Here is a 20,497-nt window from a genome sequence, read left to right on the forward strand (position 1 = left end):
CAACGGGCTGATGATGTTTCCTCCACTTAACTTTCTTTCCGGGTAATTGAAGGTAGCCTGAGATTAGAAGTAAGGCAGAGCAACATCACGGAACAGGAGGTTGCAGATAGCGGTGTGTGCCATGATAAAAAAGTGCTCATTACACCTGAGACCTGTCGGTGGGGCGTCGAGAGACTGAGGCGAGGTTGTTTACACGGGCTTCAGTGAGTAAGTTCGGAGCGGAATTGTGATACTTACATACAGTGGAGCTTGCTGGGGAGTGAGTTTCATGTCCCCGGGAACTGCAAAGATAAAAGACAAGGTGGATAAACACAAGATCTTGTGATATAAATAAAGCAAGAACATATTTTCTGGGCGGAGGGGGCCGCGCAAGTAGCTCAAAATTCACAAAATGCAATTTAAGAGATTTTTATTTTTTTATTATTTTTTTTTAACAGGCACGTTCATAATGTTTGGAATGTCTCTGCAAAGCGTGAGGCATCAAGAGCAATTCAAAAGCAATTGAATTTCGCTTACACTTAAGCTAACACACCTTCTGCATTAAAACACAAAACCACCATTCACTGGTGGTTTAGAGCAGGGTTTATCAACAAACGTGGGTCAGGACACGGGACTTGGAATAGGTCACTGGTCCATTTTTTATCGGGTCGTTGATTGTAAGGCTTACTTTACCAATGATCAAAAAGCACATGCTTTCTTTGACAAAGGGCTTAGTGATTTTTTTTTTTTGTGCATTCTTTGTCATGATACACAGAGACTGTACTGTTGGCAACTCGCGGCTCTTTAGCGCCGCCCTGGTGGCTCGCTGACGCTTTTTAAAAAAAGGTATGAAAATGGGAAAGAAGGGGGAAAAACATATATTTTTTGTTTTAAAATGGTAGAAACACTTTAGTATGGGGAACATATTCTAAGTAACAAAGACTTAATTTACAGTTATTTGGACACTAGGGGAATATATAAGGGTTAGGGTTACTAATAAGCAATAATTCTGAGGTTATTGAGGGAAGACTCTTAGTTAATGGCTTACTGGTTGTATAATAAGGACATGCAGAATAAGGCATTAATAAGTACTTAATAATGACTAATTAAGAGCCAATATGTTACTAATTTGCATAGGGGTGTAACCGTACACAAAAATTTCGGTTCGGTACGTACCTCGGTTTAGAGGCCATGGTTCAGTTCATTTTCGGTACAGTAATAAAACAACAATATATACATTTTTTGGTTATTTATTTACCAATTTGCAAAATCTTCCACCAAAAATATGTTTCTTAGTGGAATATTTGATGTGAAGTAATGGGAACCTTGGATAGGTCAATAATTCATAATAACATTGATTTTGATTCAATATTATGTTTTGAGCAATGACAGTTTGAAAGAAAAAAAACCAGCTTTGTTTTATTAGTCAACATTGCAACTTTTTCTAAATTACATTTAACCTTTAAGCTTTTTTATTTCACTTTTGTTATCTTTTTGTTTATTTTAATAGTATTTTCAGAATGTGCCGTGGGCCTTTAAAACATTAGCTGTGGGCCGCAAATGGCCTCCGGGGCACACTTTTGACACACCTGCTATAGATAATAAAAAATTAAATCTGATAAATCTATGGATAAAAAGCAGAGCCTGGCGACGCATGCGTGTTTATCATAACTCTCTCGCTCTCTCTGACTCTGCCCCTCCCTCACCAATGCTGCTGCATGCACAATTTGTTTTGTTTTTAACCCCTTCTTAACCCTGAACGTACATTGAAAATACATGCAACCCTAAGTCAAAATGCCGGACATTTGAGCCATTTAAGAAACTCCGCCCGGACCGCCCCGAGAATCTGGAAAAATCACTGCACGTAAGCGATGATATTACGGACCATCCATCCCTCAGGCGGTACTGCATCAAAACACGACATCAGTGTGTAAAGGATATCACCACATAGGTTCAGGAACACTTCAGAAAACCACTGTCCGTAACTACAGTTTGTCGCTACACCTGTAAGTGCAAGTTAAAACTCTACTATGCAAAGCGAAAGCCATTTATCAACAACACCCAGAAACGCCGCCGGCTTCGCTGGGCCCGAGCTCGTCTAAGATGGACTGATGCAAAGTGGAAAAGTGTTCAGTGGACTGACGAATCCACAGTTCAAATTGGTTTTGGAAACTGTGGATGTCGTGTCCTCCGGAACAAAAAGGAAAAGAACCATCTGGACTGTTATAGGCGCAAAGTGTAAAAGCCAGCATGTGTGATTGTATGGGGGTGTAATAGTGGCCAAAGCATTGGTAACTTACACATCTGTGAAGGCACCATTAATGCTAAAAGGTACATACAGGTTTTGGAGCAACATATGTTGCCATCCAAGCAACGTCTTTCAGCAAGACAATGCCAAGCCACGTGTTACAACATCGTGGCTTCATAGTAAAAGAGTGCGGGTACTAGACTGGCCTGCCTGTAGTCCAGACATGTCTCCAATTGAAAATGTGTGGCGCATTATGAAGTCTAAAATACCACAACGGAGACCCCCGGACTGTAGAACAACTTAAGCTGTACATCAAGCAAGAATGGGAAAGAATTCCACCTGAAAAGATTAAAAATTTGGTCTCCTCAGTTCCCAAATGTTCACTGAGTGTTGTTAAAAGGAAAGGCCATGTAACACAGTGGTAAAAATGCCCCTGTGACAACTTTTTTGCAATGTGTTGCTGCCATTAAATTCTAAGTTAATGATTGTTTGCAAAAAAAAACAAGTTTCTCAGTTGGAACATTAAGTATCTTGTCTTTGCAGTCTATTCAATTGAATACAGTGTTTCCCATAAACTGCCAAGATACCTGTGGCGGTGGGGGCGTGGCCATGGGCGTGGTCACCATGACATCATCGAATAATTTGCATAATTTACTACAATGATATGATTTTCTCTAAAAAGGCTCAAAAAATGTATACTTACTAATTAATAATAACAGTTTTGTTTTAAACGTCCATCCATCCATCCATTTTACAATATAATTACAACACTTTATGTACATATTTATATACAGATTTGAACAATAAGTTATTCACTGAAATATATTTATTAATTGTGGTTCTTACAAAAAATATATATCTTATAAAATATAAAAGCTAAAATGTCTCTTAAAGCTCTGCCCCTTTAATTAGTGCATACTAAATAATTTAACTTTAGCCTACTACTACAACCATATTATTTACCAGCAACATAAAGTGAAACAGAGGCAGAGGTGTCCTGCCACAGTCAGTAACAAATAAACAGAAAACAGTAGTGGTCAAATACAAATAAGGCAACAAGAGAAGTATCCTACACTTCTCTTTTGTAAAGTAAATCTGAACAGCCTATATGGACATCTACATCAACTATATGATTTGCCTGAGAAGCTGGACAGGACAAAAAAAAAAATATTTTTTATTTTTATTTTTGGCGGACGTAATTCTTTTGTGGCGGGCCGCCACAAATAAATGAATGTGTGGGAAACACTGGAATATAAGTCGACAAGGATTTGCAAAGCATTGTATTCTGTTTTTATTTACCATTTACACAACGTGAAAACTTCACTGGTTTTGGGTTTTGTAATTGTGAACGACAGGCAAAAGTGCAGTTCCTCTTTAAGCATCGCTACATTGCTGCTGACGAGGTGACGGTTAAGCTCGACTTGGCACCCGTCCTCAACACTGCGGGGGGGTTAATAGTGCAGACCACACACACACTCATCCAGCCAAAAGTGCCCGATCTTCTTCGGCCTCGATTGCTCAGGGACAGCTGAGGGGGGGAGGACTTGCGTCAAAATGAGGTGGAACATTCAGCGGGCTGCTAAGGACTTCCACCACCTTCTAGCATCTGGCAGTTTGAAGTCAAAATGTCATTAGCTAGGTCCAAACACACTCCTGTGCATCGCACGGGGGGCCACTACGCGCCAGGAAGATCAGCTCGGAGGATTTGAGGGCTCATGTTTGATTCCCCTGGGGCCGGTCTAGTCTCGGAGCCCCCTTCTGTAATTAAAGCTAATGTCCAACGAGAGACTTTGGACAACGTTAAAGAGATCAGGAAACAGGTCCACTTGGAGGACTGGTTCTTTTCACCGTCCGGACTGCTGGTGGTCAGCGTTCATCAGAGAGAACATTTAAGACTCGGCATAATTTCTGCAAATATTTTTTTTTAATTTGTGCGGAATAAAACGGCCCTGACGAGAATTAGACGGATCAGGGTAAGGGGATAATCAGTGGTTCTAATAATACTCTGCGGTCTAATCCTCTTGCCTTAAGTGCTCTTTGACAGATATCGGCTTCTTCACTCCACGCACAGCTTTGATAAGTCGTGCACAATGCACTTTTGTTTGGATACATTTTGGACGTGTGTCCTCTGCTTCCACCCAAGGAATGTGCAGCTAAATAAAGTTAAAGTTAAAGTACCAATGATTGTCACACACACACTAGATGTGGTGAAATTTGTCCTCTGCATTTGACCCATCACCCTTGTTCAGCCCCTGGGAGGTGAGGGGAGCAGTGGGCAGCAGCGGTGGCCGGGCCCCTGGAATCAATTTTGGTGATTTAACCCCCAATTCCAACCCTTGATGCTGAGTGCCAAGCAGGGAGGTAATGGGTCCCATTTTTATAGTCGTTGGTATGACTCGGCCGGGGTTTGAACTCACGACCTACCGATCTCAGGGCGGACACTGAGTAGATGATGTAACTCACACAAAAAGGGGAAAATGTCCTCTGCAAGTACACCACATGGTGGCGCTATATTAAACCCGAACATTGGCCCCTTAACATTTCTCGTACAGCCTAATGTACTGTAAATTCCGAACTATAAGCCACTACTTTTTTCTTACGCTTCGAACCCTGCTGCTTATAAAAAGGTGCGGATAATTTATGGATTTTTCTTCGCTGATGGCCATAATGCAAATCAGTGTTTCCCACACATTCATTTATTTGTGGCGGCCCGCCACGAAAGAATTACGTCCGCCACAAATTAAAAAAAAAAAAAAAAAAATGTTTTAAATTTTTAATTTTTTTTTGTCCTGTCCAGCTTCTCAGGCAAATCATATAGTTGATGTAGATGTCCATATAGGCTGTTCAGATTTACTTAACAAAAGAAAAGCGTAGGATACTTCTCTTGTTGCCTTATTTGTATTTGACCACTACTGTTTTCTGTTTATTTGTTACTGACTGTGGCAGGACACCTCTGCCTCTGTTTCACTTTATGTTGCTGGTAAATAATATGGTTGTAGTAGTAGGCTAAAGTTAAATAATTTAGTATGCACTAATTAAAGGGGCAGAGCTTTAAGAGACATTTTAGCTTTTATATTTTATAAGATATATTTTTTGTAAGAACCACAATTAATACATATATTTCAGTGAATAACTTATTGTTCAAATCTGTATATAAATATGTACATAAAGTGTTGTAATTATATTGTAAAATGGATGAATGGATGGACGTTTAAAACAAAACTGTTATTATTAATTAGTAAGTATACATTTTTTGAGCCTTTTTGGAGAAAATCATATCATTGTAGTAAATTATGCAAATTACTTGATGATGTCATGGTGACCACGCCCATAGCCACGCCCCCACCGCCACAGGTATCTTGGCAGTTTATGGGAAACACTGCAAATAGTAAAAAAACAACAACAAACGCACTGAAAATGTGTCTTATTGTTTGTGCAATGGCGCCATCTTTTGGATGAGTTCTCTCACTGCAGGTGCCCTTCTGTTTAGACTGGCTTTCAACTAGAGATGTCCGATAACGGCTTTTTTGCCGATATCCGATATTCCGATATTGTCCAACTCTTGATTACCGATTCCGATATCAACCAATACCGATATATACAGTCGTGGAATTAACACATTATTAGACTTAGACTTCCTTTTTATTGTCATTCAAATTTGAACTTCACAGCACAGATAAGAACGACATTTTGTTCTTATCTGTGCTGTAAAGTTAGGCATTATTATGCCTAATTTTGTTGTGATGCATTAAACCAGTGGTCCCCAACCACCGGGCCGCGACCCGGTACCAGTAAATTAAATAAAGATATTTAAATCAACATAAAAAACACAAAATATACATTATATATCAATATAGATCAATACAGTCTGCAGGGATACAGTCCGTAAGCACACTTGATTGTATTTCTTTATGAAATGGGTTCTGGGTATTTGTTCTGTTGTTTATGTTGTGTTACGGTGCGGATGTTCTCCCGAAATGTGTTTGTCATTCTTGTTTGGTGTGGGTTCACAGTGTGGCGCATATTTGTTACAGTGTTAAAGTTGTTTATACGGCCACCCTCAGTGTGACCTGTATGGCTGTTGACCAAGTATCATGCCAAGCAACCTTTTTAAATTTTACAATGTACCTAAAACAATCCATACTTACCAAACCGTCCCATGTGTGATGTCTGTAGGAGTGTGTTCATGCATATTTGTACGTGCTACGTAATGTAATCAAGCCTGCGTCGTTAGCGTTAGCTAATATGCTAACACGTTAACAAGTGTCAGTATTATTAACTGACAATGACATTCTTTTTGTATTCCTTCAGTTTCACAAATTCCCCAGTAACTTCACCAAAACTTTACCATGTAGTTATTGAGTCTGTTTAGCTGAACGGAGAGCTAGCTTACGCAGCTAGCGGGTCCATGACAATGACTTCTGTTTTGTTTGATCAGCCGGTTTACTGCCATGCTACAGACAACGTTTGGAAACAATTAAGGTGTGTAAATAAACATTTACAAAATATATGTATGTAAATAACTAATTTCACAACGTACATATCTGCGGTTTATAGTCCGGAGCGGCAAAAAAAATGGTTTCCCCTCAAATTTAAGGGGTGGGGCTTGCAGTTCAGAAAACACGGTATTTAAAAAAAAACCCACTAACTTTAGATTTAGGGATGCATACATTTTTTTCAAGATTTTAGCAATAGACTACTTCCAGCTTCTCAAAACAGATACTTTACTCGATAACTTATTAATATCTATATTTTTTGACAATTGGATTTAACTGTAGTTTGAGGCAGAGTCACAATTATCATTAGATAGATAGATAGTTAAGTTTATTTCGGTCATAAAATCAACCATCAACCATTAACCATTTTGTGTGACCAGTTTAAGAGTACAAATTATACATATATAACAATCATACACATTTACACACAAAAGGAAAAGAAAAGAAAAGAAATTACCAAAATTATCACAGTTATTGTTATTACGGTATTGTTATAAAATGCTCAAAAAGTGGTTATACGAACAGTGATATATGTTGACCAAATTACTGTATATTTTATCATTAAATGAATACTGAAAACTGTTAGAAAATCCACTATTTTGCATGAGTTGTGTTTCTTATGCTTCACTGAGAGTCTTTTAGTCCTAGTATTTTATCTGTTTAATGGCCAAGCTTGTATTGTTTTATATACTTGGGTGTACTGTAGCTCTCAAGTGAAAAGTGCATAACAATTAAAATCTATCATTATAATTTACTATTTCTGGCGGCCGTTGTGCGGTCCAACTCTGTTCAGCGGTCCCTGAATGCTACTGTAAAAACACTTCTGTACAGAACAATCACTCAGTTCTAAGAGAGCACTTCTTGTAGGTTCAATATGCACAATTGAACATCTTAGTTGCTCAGACAGTATTGTGTTTACTTAAATTCAGATTGTCTTTTTTTTTAACCCTTGTGTAATGTTTATATTGTTGTTACTCAGCCAGCATTTGTGGGTCTGATGGACCCATTGCATTTTGTGGCGTTTAATGCCTCACAATCAAACACATTTATGTTAAAATACTGAACAGATGTTTACCTTTTCCCAATAAACATCTGTTCAGTATTTTAACATAAAATAAATAATGTTTGCCTTGGTGCCCTTCTAACTTGCCTTGGTGCCCTAAAATATGAGCCCTCCTTTAAAGGCCTACTGAAAGCCACTACTACCGACCACGCAGTCTGATAGTTTATATATCAATGATGAAATCTTAACATTGCAACACATGCCAATACGGCCGGGTTAACTTATAAAGTGCAATTTTAAATTTCCCGCTAAACTTCCGGTTGAAAACGCCTTTGGATGATGACGTATGCGCGTGACGTAGCCAGTGAAACGGAAGTATCGGTACCCCATTGAAGCCAATACAAAATAGCTCTGTTTTCTTCTCATAATTCCACGTGATTCTGGACATCTGTGTTGGTGAATCTGTTGCAATTTGTTCATTGCATTATGGAGAAAGAAGCTGAGCAAGCAAAGAAGAAAGTTGTCGGTGCGAAGCGGAGTATTTTGCGAGGGAAGTCAGCAACACAACACAGCCGGTGTTTCATTGTTTACATTCCCGAAAGATGCAGTCAAGATCGAAGAACTCGGACAACAGAGACTCTTACCAGGAAGACTTTGACTGCAATACACAGACGCCTGTAGAGAACTGGGACAACACAGACTCTTACCAGGATTACTTTGATTTGGATACACAGACGCAGAGGCGGTACCGTGAGTACGCAGCTGCGCTTCTAAACATTTGATCGCTTGCCCGTACGTGCGTGTCACGTACGTAACTTTGGGTAAATATATAAGCTTTATGAACCTTGGGTTAGGTGAACGGTCCTTCGGGCTGAGTGATTGTGTGTGTTGTGCAGGTGTTTGAATTGTATTGGCGGGTTATATGGACGGGAGCTAGTAGCTAATTAATTTGTGGCATATTAAATATAAGCCTGGCTGTGTTGTGGCTAATAGAGTATATATATGTCTTGTGTTTATTTACTGTTGTAGTCATTCCCAGCTGGATATCAGGTCCCACCCGCCTCTCACAGCATCTTCCCTATCTGAATCGCTTCCACTCCCCACTAGTCCTTCCCTTGCACTTTCCTCATCCACAAATCTTTCATCCTCGCTCAAATTAATGGGGAAATCGTCGCTTTCTCGGTCCGAATCGCTCTCACTTCTGGCCGCCATCACTGTAAACAATAGGGAACTTTGCGGAAATGTTCAACTGACTACGTCACGCTACTTCCGGTAGGGGCAAGGCTTTTTTTTTGTCAGACACCAAAAGTTGCGATCTTTATCGTCGTCGTTCTCTACTAAATCCTGTCAGCAAAAATATGGCAATATCGCGAAATGATCAAGTATGACACATAGAATAGATCTGCTATCCCCGTTTAAATAAAAAAAATTCATTTCAGTAGGCCTTTAAGGCAACACTTGCCTTGACCTTAAAAAGTAAAAATTCGAGGCCTCTCGGTACATCATAATTTTTGATGGGCACCCGACATTTACCTGCACCCCTATTTAGATTGTTTTGAGTCAAATCCCCACAAATTTAGAACACACCTGTAGGCAACTAACAAGCACTGTGTTAGGTTAAAAAAGATTGGTAGAAAAACATGGCGTCAACAAAACGTCCTTACAGGGGCATCTCTTGGACTTAGCAAATAAATGGCTATGAGTCATCGACCATTTTACTTGCCTGACAAAGGAGCGCCACAAGGACCTTATTTTCCTAACTGGTCTAAAGATCATACCAACCTGCACTGCAAACAATGTTGTCTTCTTGTTGTCACAGCAACGGAAAGAGATTATTAATAGCTTGGGTGGGGTAATCTTTTTAGACTTGCAACACCAAAACCGCACTGTTAATTTCAGTTTCTCTCACATTAGCCGATCCGAAACACGTCAAGCACGTTTAGTTGTTCTACGGTTGGGTGGAGTTGGACACACTTTTGTCCTTTAATTGGCCCGCAGAGAAGTTGGCTGGAAATTATTTTAAAGAATTACAAAAATTGAAAAAATACCACAGCTTTAAGGCGGGACCAAAACCATGTTTCTTGCTTACCTGAAGGAAACCCAAACCTGACCAAGCAACTGTACCATACTAGGCTGGACTTAGGTTGACTTAACCTGCTTGGTGGACACTAGGGATAGGCATACTAGTTAATAATTGGATCATGTGGAATTTATAGTGAATTAATCGAGGTAGATTGTAACAAAATGGTGTGCGTTACTTGGCTGCAACCAGCAGAGGCGCTGTTGACTTAAAGGAGAAAGAAGAACGGATTAAAAGTTGAGCTTAATGTACACAGAGGCCGACTATAGGCCCTTTTCCACCGCAGGAACTTTTCCAAATAAAGTTCCCCGTGTTTCCACCGAAAACTACCCGGGTATATTTAATTCTTCAGTAACAAGTTGTGGTTCCTAGTAGCGAAATGGGACTGTCGAATAGTTCCAGGAACTTTCGAGGGAACGGGCGTTGCTGTCGACCGCTGATCGGTTGAACACAGTTGGGGGCGTTCCTAAAACATTAGTCGTTTTTCGACTGTAGGGACTTTTTGGAGTTCCTATAACCTATGGGAACTAGGGACTACGGCCTCAGATCTTATAACCATTTTAGCTCCTACTCGGAGGCGGGGTCTAAACCAGGCCTGGGCAATTATTTTGGCCAAATTCAGAGAAAAAAACGTGTCTAGGAACATTAATACAAAACCTCACAAAAATGTCTCACTGAATGCTAAAAAGGTAACGACAGACCGCCTTAAAAACGGAATGGAATTGTACATTTTTTTTACTGAATGAGACACCCGTCATCTTTGTTGTAGCGGTGTAGCGTGCAAGGACGGGTGTGGAAGAAGTGTCAAAAGATGGAGCTAACTGTTTTAATGACATTCAGACTTTACTTCAATCAATAACGGAGCAGCATCGCTTCATCCAGAAACAACAACACCGGAAGGAACAAGGACCGGAACGCTCTAATAACTAAAGTTCCTCGGGTGAATAATGTCAACTCACTACACCGGTATGTTTTAGCGCTTTCATGGCGAGTTTACTGATAGATATAAAGTAAGAACTTGACGCTACTTTATAATAGAAATGGCAACAATGGAGGATGAATGTCCCATAACAAGAACTACGGCATTGGCACGGACTACAAAGGCGGACACGCGCAACTTTTCAGGATTTATGCAGATCCCAAATACAGATCAGCAGGTACCAGAAGGTAAGAAAATTTGCTTTTGCATAACATTGCGAAACAAAACCCCAGATAGTATGTCTTACCTTATACACACACCATAATAATACTCCTATATTGAAGCACATCAAGCGGTGTGGCTTCATAGCTTACCAAAGTCGTACTAAAACATTTTGATAGATTTTTTAACGCCATGTGTAATTTTCAATATTTTCAATGGAACATAAAAATGTTGGTGTTGTTTACTTGAGTCTTATTGCCATCGGGGCGGTATGGCGTAGTGGGTAGAGCGGCCATGCCAGAAACCTGGGGTTGCAGGTTCGCTCCCCGCCTCTTGACATCCAAATCGCTGCCGTTGTGTCCTTGGGCAGGACACTTCACCCTTGCCCCCGGTGCCGCTCAGACTGGTGAATGAATGATGAATGAATGATAGGTGGTGGTCGGAGGGGCAGTAGGCGCAAACTGGCAGTCTTGCTTCCGTCAGTCTACCCCAGGGCAGCTGTGGCTACAAATGTAGCTTACCACCACCAGGTGTGAATGAATGATGGGTTCCCACTTCTCTGTGAGCGCTTTGAGTATCTAATAATAGAAAAGCGCGATATAAAATCTAATGCATTATTATTATTATCATTATTATCCTAGTGCAGCCTACACTTATCTCTTATGTTTGACTGCCATCTACTGGTCACATTACACCATGTACCAAAAAAAATAGCTTCGAGGTGGGTAAGCTCAACCAAACTCATTACTTACATTAGGCGCACCGGGTTATAACGTTTGAAAAAAATAAAATAAAATTAAAAAAATTGGATTTTAAGTGCGCCTTATAGTCCGGATGATACGGTACCTCCGTACGTTATCGGCCTGATTTGTGAACTGTAAAATGCGGTGGAAACACAAACCACACAGGAACCTATAGTTCCGAGAACTAAAAGGTTTCCAGGAACTTAAATGTTCCTCAACTTTTGGTGGAAAAAGGCCTTGTGATGAGCTATAATGGAAACATGAGAGAGATGACGTTTAAAACATCACAATTCATTTATCATTTATTTGTCAGAGTTTTATCATGAAAATCTTGAATAAAAAGGAGGAATTTTTTTGCAATAAAGAAGATAAACACTGTATGAATAAATCGGTGTTTCCCATAAACTGCCAAGATACCTGTGGCGGTGGGGGCGTGGTCATGGGCGTGGCTATGGGCGTGGTCACCGTGACATCATCGAGTAATTTGCATAATTGAATACAATGATATGATTTTCTCTAAAAAGGCTCAAAAAGTGTATACTTACTAATTAATAATAACAGTGTTGTTTTAAACGTCCATCCATCCATCCATCCATTTTACAATATAATTACAACACTTTATGTACATATTTATATACAGATTTGAACAATAGGTTATTCACTGAAATATATTTATTAATTGTGGTTCTTACAAAAAATATAAAAGCTAAAATGTCTCTTAAAGCTCTGCCCCTTTAATTAGTGCATACTAAATAATTTAACTTTAGCCTACTACTACAACCATATTATTTACCAGCAACATAAAGTGCAACAGAGGCAGAGGTGTCCTGCCACAGTCAGTAACAAATAAACAGAAAACAGTAGTGGTCAAATACAAATAAGGCAACAAGAGAAGTATCCTACACTTCTCTTTTGTCAAGTAAATCTGAACAGCCTATATGGGCATCTACATCAACTATATGATTTGCCTGAGAAGCTGGACAGGACAAAAAAAAAAAAAAAAAAAAAATTTTTTTTTTAATTTGTGGCGGACGTAATTATTTTGTGGCGGGCCGCCACTAATAAATGAATGTGTGGGAAACACTGTAAATAGATATGCAAAAACCACTGCTTTAATTCAACAGGTGTCACATTATTCCACTGGCTAGCAGCTGCACATTAGCACAAACGGGCGCCAGCCGGCGGCCTTTAAGCGGCCATCGATGCGAAAGATGAAAAAAATCAATTGTCAATTTGTGAGTTGCCAAATCTAAATTGGCAACTCACTTTCAGCAAATCAGTACACACCAGTCAGCGCCACCCCGATAATTGGACGTTCTTTACGAGGTGCTCCAGGGGTTTATCCGCTAATGTTGATTCAGTTAAACCTTCCATTAGAGGTAAACACTAAAGAGCTGAGCTTTGAAAGTTTGCAATCAAGTCCTTCGTCCCGAGTTTGCATGCCGAGCCCACAATCACAGGGGTCAGTGCCTCGGACTTCATCAGGGCTTCAACACGGAAGTCCAACGTTGAGAAGTTCCTCATGAATCGTCAGGGAAACATTAACCTCATTGTTCCGCAAGTCAAATGACTGCAACGAGATACACTATATGGACAAAAGTATTTGGCCACCTGCCTTGACTCACATATGAACTTGAAATGCCATCCTATTTCTAACCCATAGGGTTCAATATGATGTGGGTCCACCTTTTGCAGCTATTACAGCTTCAACTCTTCTGGGAAGGCTGTCCACAAGGTTGCGGAGTGTGTTTATAGGAATTTCCCATGATTCTTCCAAAGGCGCATTGGTGAGGTCACACACTGATGTTGGTGGAGAAGGCCTGGCTCTCAGTCTCTTGTTCTAATTCATCCCAAAGGTGTCCTATCGAGTTCAGGTCAGGACTCTGTGCAGGCCAGTCTAGTTCATCCGCACCAGACTGTGTCATCCATGTCTTTATGGACCTGTGCACAGTCATGTTGGAAGAGGAACTGTTCCCACAAGGTTGGGAACATGGAATTGTCCAAAAATGTTTTGGTATCCTGGAGCATTCAAAGTTCCTGTCACTGGAACTAAGGGGCCAAGCCCAACTCCTAAAAAACAACCCCACACCATAATTCCTCCTCCACCAAATTTCACACTCGGCACAATGCAGTCCGAAACGTACTATTTCTTAGCAACCTCCAAACCCAGACTGGTCCATCAGATTGCCAGATGGAAAAGTGTGTTTCATCAAGCTAGAGAACACGTCTACACTGCTCTAGAGTCCAGTGGCGACGTGCTTTACACCACTGCATCCCACGCTTTGCATTGAACTTGGTGATGTATGGCTTAGATGCAGCTGCTCGGCCATGAAAACCCATTCCGTGACGCTCTCTGCGTACTGTACGTGGGCTAATTGGAAGATCACATGAAGTTTGGAGCAGGAAGTCTTTACACTACGCGCTTCAGCATCCGCTAACCGCTCTCTGTCAGTTTATGTGGCCTACCACTTGGTGGCTGAGTTGCTGTTGTTCCCAAACTCTTCCATTTTCTTATACAAACCCCGTTTCCATATGAGTTGGGGAAATTGTGTTAGATGTAAATATAAACGGAATACAATGATTTGCAAATCATTTTCAACCAATATTCAGTTGAATATGCTACAAAGACAACATATTTGATGTTCAAACTGATAAACTTTTTTTTTTTTTCGCAAATAATCATTAACTTTAGAATTTGATGCCAGCAACACGTGACAAAGAAGTTGGGAAAGGTGGCAATAAATACTGATAAAGTTGAGGAATGCTCATCAAACACTTATTTGGAACATCCCACAGGTGAACAGGCAAATTGGGAACAGGTGGGTGCCATGATTGGGTATAAAAGTAGATTCCATGAAATGCTCAGTCATTCACAAACAAGGATGGGGCGAGGGTCACCACTTTGTCAACAAATGCGTGAGCAAATTGTTGAACAGTTTAAGAAAAACCTTTCTCAACCAGCTATTGCAAGGAATTTAGGGATTTCACCATCTATGCTCCGTAATATCATCAAAGGGTTCAGAGAATCTGCACGTAAGCAGCTAAGCCCGTGACCTTCCATCCCTCAGGCTGTACTGCATCAACAAGCGACATCAGTGTGTAAAGGATATCACCACATGGGCTCAGGAACACTTCAGAAACCCACTGCCAGTAACTACAGTTGGTCGCTACATCTGTAAGTGCAAGTTAAAACTCTCCTACGCAAGGCGAAAACCGTTTATCAACAACACCCAGAAAAGCCGTCGGCTTCGCTGGGCCTGAGCTCATCTAAAAGGACTGATACAAAGTGGAAAAGTGTTCTGTGGTCTGACGAGTCCACATTTCAAATTGGTTTTGGAAACTGTGGACGTCGTGTCCTCCGGACCAAAGAGGAAAAGAACCATCCGGAGTGTTAGAGGCGCAAAGTTGAAAAGCCAGCATGTGTGATGGTATGGGGGTGTATTAGTGCCCAAGACATGGGTAACTTACACATCTGTGAAGGCGCCATTAATGCTGAAAGGTACATACAGGTTTTGGAGCAACATATGTTGCCATCCAAGCAACTTTAACATGGACGCCCCTGCTTATTTCAGCAAGACAATGCCAAGCCACGTGTTACATCAACGTGGCTTCATAGTAAAAGAGTGCGGGTACTAGACTGGCCTGCCTGTAGTCCAGACCTGTCTCCCATTGAAAACGTGTGGCGCATTATGAAGCCTAAAATAGCACAACGGAGACCCCCTGACTGTTGAACAACTTAAGCTGTACATCAAGCAAGAATGGGAAAGAATTCCACCTGAGAAGTTTAAAAAATGTGTCTCCTCAGTTCCCAAACGTTTACTGAGTGTTGTTCATGCCTGGTTCACACCAACGGCGTTTGCCGCGCTTTAAAGCGGCGAGCAAAGCGCCGTCATTTTTGTCAATTTTTCCACGAATATCCCGATCTCCGAAGTAATGTTATGCTTTGATACGCTCTGATACGAATTAGTTGCCGCTTTGTTACCGTTCCTCACGATTTGATGCCGCTTTGATACGCTTTAAATCACGCTATGATACGTTTTATTACGCTTTATTGAACTTTATTACGCTTTGATGCGATCCTGACGCTTTAAATCAGGCTCTGACACGATTATCAAGCTCTGTTGTGCATTGTTACAACAAAAATAAGAAAAAAATGTGAAAAACTCAGTATACTGTTTTCCACACATTTTTTATATTCATTTATTTTTTCAATTTCTCTTTTTTTTCGTTATATTATGTTGTATATCTTCATTTCTTTTATTTCTTTGTCATCTTAATAAATATCTATCTTTCATTTCTTATGCTAGTTGACAATAATAAAAGGCATTTCTTTTAAACGTAACATATTCTCTTTATTATTAACATTTTCACACAGAAAAATGATAGCCAGTAATGTCAAACTGCAACATCAAACAGCAGAAGTACAGAAACAATGATGATCGTATAAAAAAGGCAATGATGCAAAATAGAATGGATTTGTATTTCTGTGTTGGTTTTACATAAAGTTTCAATGTCACTAGTCAATATCACAGCAGTCACTTCCTATTGCGCTTTGAACCAAGATCTGTTAAGCTTTCCTACGCTTTGAGTCAAGCTTTGCTGAGCTTTGTCACGCTTTAATACGCTCTCTGCGCTTTATTCCACTCTTGACAGAGCGCAGAATTTTTTTAAACCGTTTAAAATTTTTTGGCGAACTTGCCGCATGTCCCGCTTCACTACAAGCTTTCCCACGATCCATTAGGACCCTCACGCTTTAATCAGGCTTTGTTACGCTTAAACACGCCGTTGGTGTGAACCTAGCATAAAAGGAAAGGCCATGTAACACAGTGGTGAACATGCCCTTTCCCAACTACTTTGGCTCGTGTTGCAGCCATGAAATTCTAAGTTAATTGTTCTTTGCAAAAAAAAAATAAAGTTTATGAGTTTGGACATCAAATATGTTGTCTTTGTAGTGCATTCAATTGAATATGGGTTGAAAAGGATGTGCAAACCATTGTATTCCGTTTATATTTACATCTAACTAGGGGTGTGGGGAAAAATCGATTCGAATTCGAAACGCGATTCTCACGTTGTGCGATTCAGAATCGATTCTCATTTTTAATAAATCGATTTTATTTTTTTTTTGATTTATTTTTTTTTTAATTAATTTTTTTTTTTTTTTTTTTTAATTAATCAATCCAACAAAACAACACAGAGCAATACCATAACAATGCAATCCAATTCCAAAACCAAACCCGACCCAGCAACACTCAGAACTGCAATAAACAGAGCAATTGAGAGGAGACACGAACACGACACAGAGCAAACCAAAAGTAGTGGAACAAAAATGAATATTATCAACAACAATATCAATATTAGTTACAATTTCAACATAGCAGTGATTAAAAATCCCTCATTGACATTATCATTAGACATTTAGTTTATGAGATGCGATGCAAGTGTAAGCCACTGTGACACTATTGTTCATTTTTTGTATTTTTCTTTTTTAATTAATGTTTGTAATGATAAAATCAATGAGGGATTTTTAATCACTGCTATGTTGAAATTGTTACTAATATTGATGCTGTTGTTGATAATATTCATTTTTGTCTCACTACTTTTAGATTGTTCCGTGTCATGTTTGTGTGTCCTCAATTGCTATGTTTATTGCTATTCTGAATGTTGCTGGGTCGGGTTTTGTTTTGAAATTGCATTGCATTATTATGGTATTGTTGTGTATTGTTTTCATTAAAAAAAAAAAAAAAAAAAAAAAAAAAAAAAAACGTTTTTGAATCGAGAATCGTGTTGAATTGGAAAAAAAAAATCGATTCTATACCATACCATACCAACTTTATTTATAAAGCCCTTTAAAAACAACCACAGTTGAAAAACAAAGGGCTGTACACCACAAAGAAATAAAGGCAAAGGACAGACTAAAAAATAAAATTTAAAACAGAAGTAAAATACACATTAAAAAAGCAAATACAAAATTACCCTAAGAACAATTTTGTTAGATAAAAAGCAGTTAAAAAAGTTAAAAGTTAAAAACAGTTTAAAGTCTCATGCTGGGTTAAAAGCCAGTGAATAAAAATGGGTTTTAAGAAGGGTCTTAAAAATAGCCAAAGAAGGGGCCTGTCTCACATGAAGTGGAAGATCATTCCAGAGTTTGGGGCCCGCAACAGAGAAGGCTCTGTTGCGGGCCCCAACAGAGCCCGCAACAGAGCTCTGTTGGGGCTGAATCGAATCATGACCCCAAGAATCGATTTTGAATCGAATCGTGGGACACCCAAAGATTCCCAGCCCTACATCTAACACAATTTCCCCAACTCATATGGAAACGGGGTTTGTAATAAAGCCGACAGTTGACTTTGGAATATTGAGGAGCGAGGAAATTTACCGACTGGATTTGTTGCACAGGTGGCATCCTATGACAGTTCCATGCTGGAAATCACTGAGAGCGGCCCATTCTTTCACAAATGTTTGTAGAAACAGTCTCCATGCCTAAGTGCTTGATTTTATACACCTGTGGCTAGGGATGATACTCGAAACCGGTTTTCCCGGTTGTCCGATAAGAAAAGAACCGAGTCCTCGGACTCGAATCCCTTTTTGAGAACCGGTACCCGTTATCGAGACCACTATAGTAAAGAAAAATAGTTGGTTCCTTATTCGAACCCCTCGGAACGAATCCCGTCCCGACCAGAAATGCTCCGTGTGACATCACAATAAATCAGTTACGTAGCTCAGTCATTAGGCGCAGATAGCGAAAGCAGGAAAAAAATGGACAGGAAAAAGTGCTCCAAGGTGTAATAAAGTTCAAAACAAAAGGTATAATCCAATGAATAACTTTACTGAGAGATTTGAGCAGGGTACAAACACATGAACACTTCTACGACCCACCGGAAACATAGCAACCAGGCTAGCAACGCACCTCCTTTACGGCAGCTGTCACAACGTTCTAATAGCAACCGCAGCACATACATATATGACATGATCTCCCTTTTTCAACTTTTGTTTTTCTTTCCTTGTAAACAAAACAAAATCACACTGTATATGTGTTGTCTGTCTAATTATAAATAATGCAGACGAGGCGTGTTGGCTGAGTTCTTGACGTTTACTTTCACGGGTGACGACATGCAACAACACTTTTCGGGGCTACCGCGCATGCTCGTCACTTCCGTTGCATGCTGGGTAGTGTAGTTGTTATATTCCCTAGCTCATAACATCTTTCCCCCTATAAAGAAATAATGTTAACTCAATAAAGTGTATTTCTTTTTTTAGCTTTAACTTTTCATTTTTTAGCATTGTAACCACATTTGCAAACAACTTTTCTCTTCATAGAATTTTCTTTCAATAAAGAAATAAAGTGCAAAAATGTCAAAGCATCATAACAAACAGTTATGTCAAATAGCAGCAGAAGTGCACTTTTTGGAGAACTGTATTATTTCCAGTGTTGTGCCCAAGGGACTGATTTTATTTAACACTATATTATTATTTATACACCTATAGTGATCACAGAGACAGGTTGTTTTTGTGTTACCTTATATATTTGTTTTTCTGAAAAATCCCACTTAATATACTTTGGGTAACAACAGTCAATATTTATTTATTTTATTTTTTTAGGGGGGCAACAGTTAATATTTATTTATTTTTTAGATTAAATTGTTTTCTTATATAATAAAAGTGAGCTTTTGTTAAACCAAATATTGTGTTTTTTTCCATATACAACAACCTATCTGGACTCGATAAGAGAATCGATAAGGAATCGGTTCGATAAGAGGATTCGATAATCGGCTCAAACTCGATAATTTCTTATCAAACATTATCCCTATGAGGACACCTGATTTGGATCATTTGGATGGATGGCCAAACACTTTTGGCAATATAGTGTAAGTTCCCGCTGTCCAGCTAAAGTTGCAGAAGTAATAGTCAAACAACACATAATATAATGAGACAATAACCTTTTAATTCATACGCTCTCAAGCAGTGTCTGCTAAGTGTGTAACAGAAGATGTATGGGAAACAGCATCCCTCAAGGCTACCCGACACCTGCCTTTCGGAGATTAAACCGCCCATTAACTCCGGCTAAAACTGAGGGCGCAGCCGTGCCAGCGGCCAGCAGGCTCTTTAAAGTATTTTCCTTGAGTGAGAAGGAGCAGGAAATCAGTCCACGTTTAAGCGCGCCGTGATCATAAACCAAGCGATAAATGTGGAGTCCTTCAGTGCTTGAGTGGGAGTGGTGATGAACAGTACTTTTCATGTCCTTGCACGCCAAATGTATTATTTTACTACCGCTCATTTGCCGTTGATGCCATTTTTTATCCTCACTGTTGTTGCAGGGGCCGGCCTCCTTGCAGCTGATTTTGTTTTCGGTCGACTTTCGGCAAAATGTGGTGCCAATATACTGGGGTTGCGCAATATAAACGGTATCCGATAAAAATGATAGGAATTTGGCCGAGAGCTTTTAATATTTACATTGGACTTGGTGGCGTGTGACTTAGACGCAGCTGTTCGGCCATGGAAACCCTTTCAGTGAAGCTCTCTGCGTACTGTACGTGGGCTAATTGGAAGGTCACGTGAAGTTTGGAGCTCTTCATGTGATCGATTCGGTCGACTTTCGGCAAAATTTGGTGCCAATATACTGGGGTTGCGCAATATAAACGATATCCGATAAAAATGATAGGAATTTGGCCGAGAGCTTTTAATATTTGCATTGGACTTGGTGGCGTATGACTTAGACGCAGCTGTTCGGCCATGGAAACCCATTCCGTGAAGCTCTCTGCGTAGTGTACGTGGGCTAATTGGAAGGTCACACGAAGTTTGGAGCTCTT

General features: G+C 39.8%; 1 protein-coding gene across 4 annotated transcripts in view; it reads right to left on the minus strand.

Annotated features, from left to right (window-relative positions):
* LOC133665454 (A-kinase anchor protein 13-like) overlaps positions 1-20,497 on the minus strand; it is a 364,315-nt gene that overhangs the window by 294,696 nt on the left and 49,122 nt on the right. For all 4 annotated transcript variants that reach the window (XM_062070780.1, XM_062070772.1, XM_062070757.1 and 1 more), the window contains exon 2: positions 238-281. In XM_062070780.1, the coding sequence (XP_061926764.1) occupies positions 238-270 (33 nt within the window). In that variant the 5' untranslated portion in view covers positions 271-281. The remainder of the gene's footprint in view (positions 1-237; positions 282-20,497) is intronic.

The sequence above is a fragment of the Entelurus aequoreus genome, linkage group LG02 (assembly GCF_033978785.1).
Source record: "Entelurus aequoreus isolate RoL-2023_Sb linkage group LG02, RoL_Eaeq_v1.1, whole genome shotgun sequence".
NCBI lineage: Eukaryota > Metazoa > Chordata > Actinopteri > Syngnathiformes > Syngnathidae > Entelurus > Entelurus aequoreus.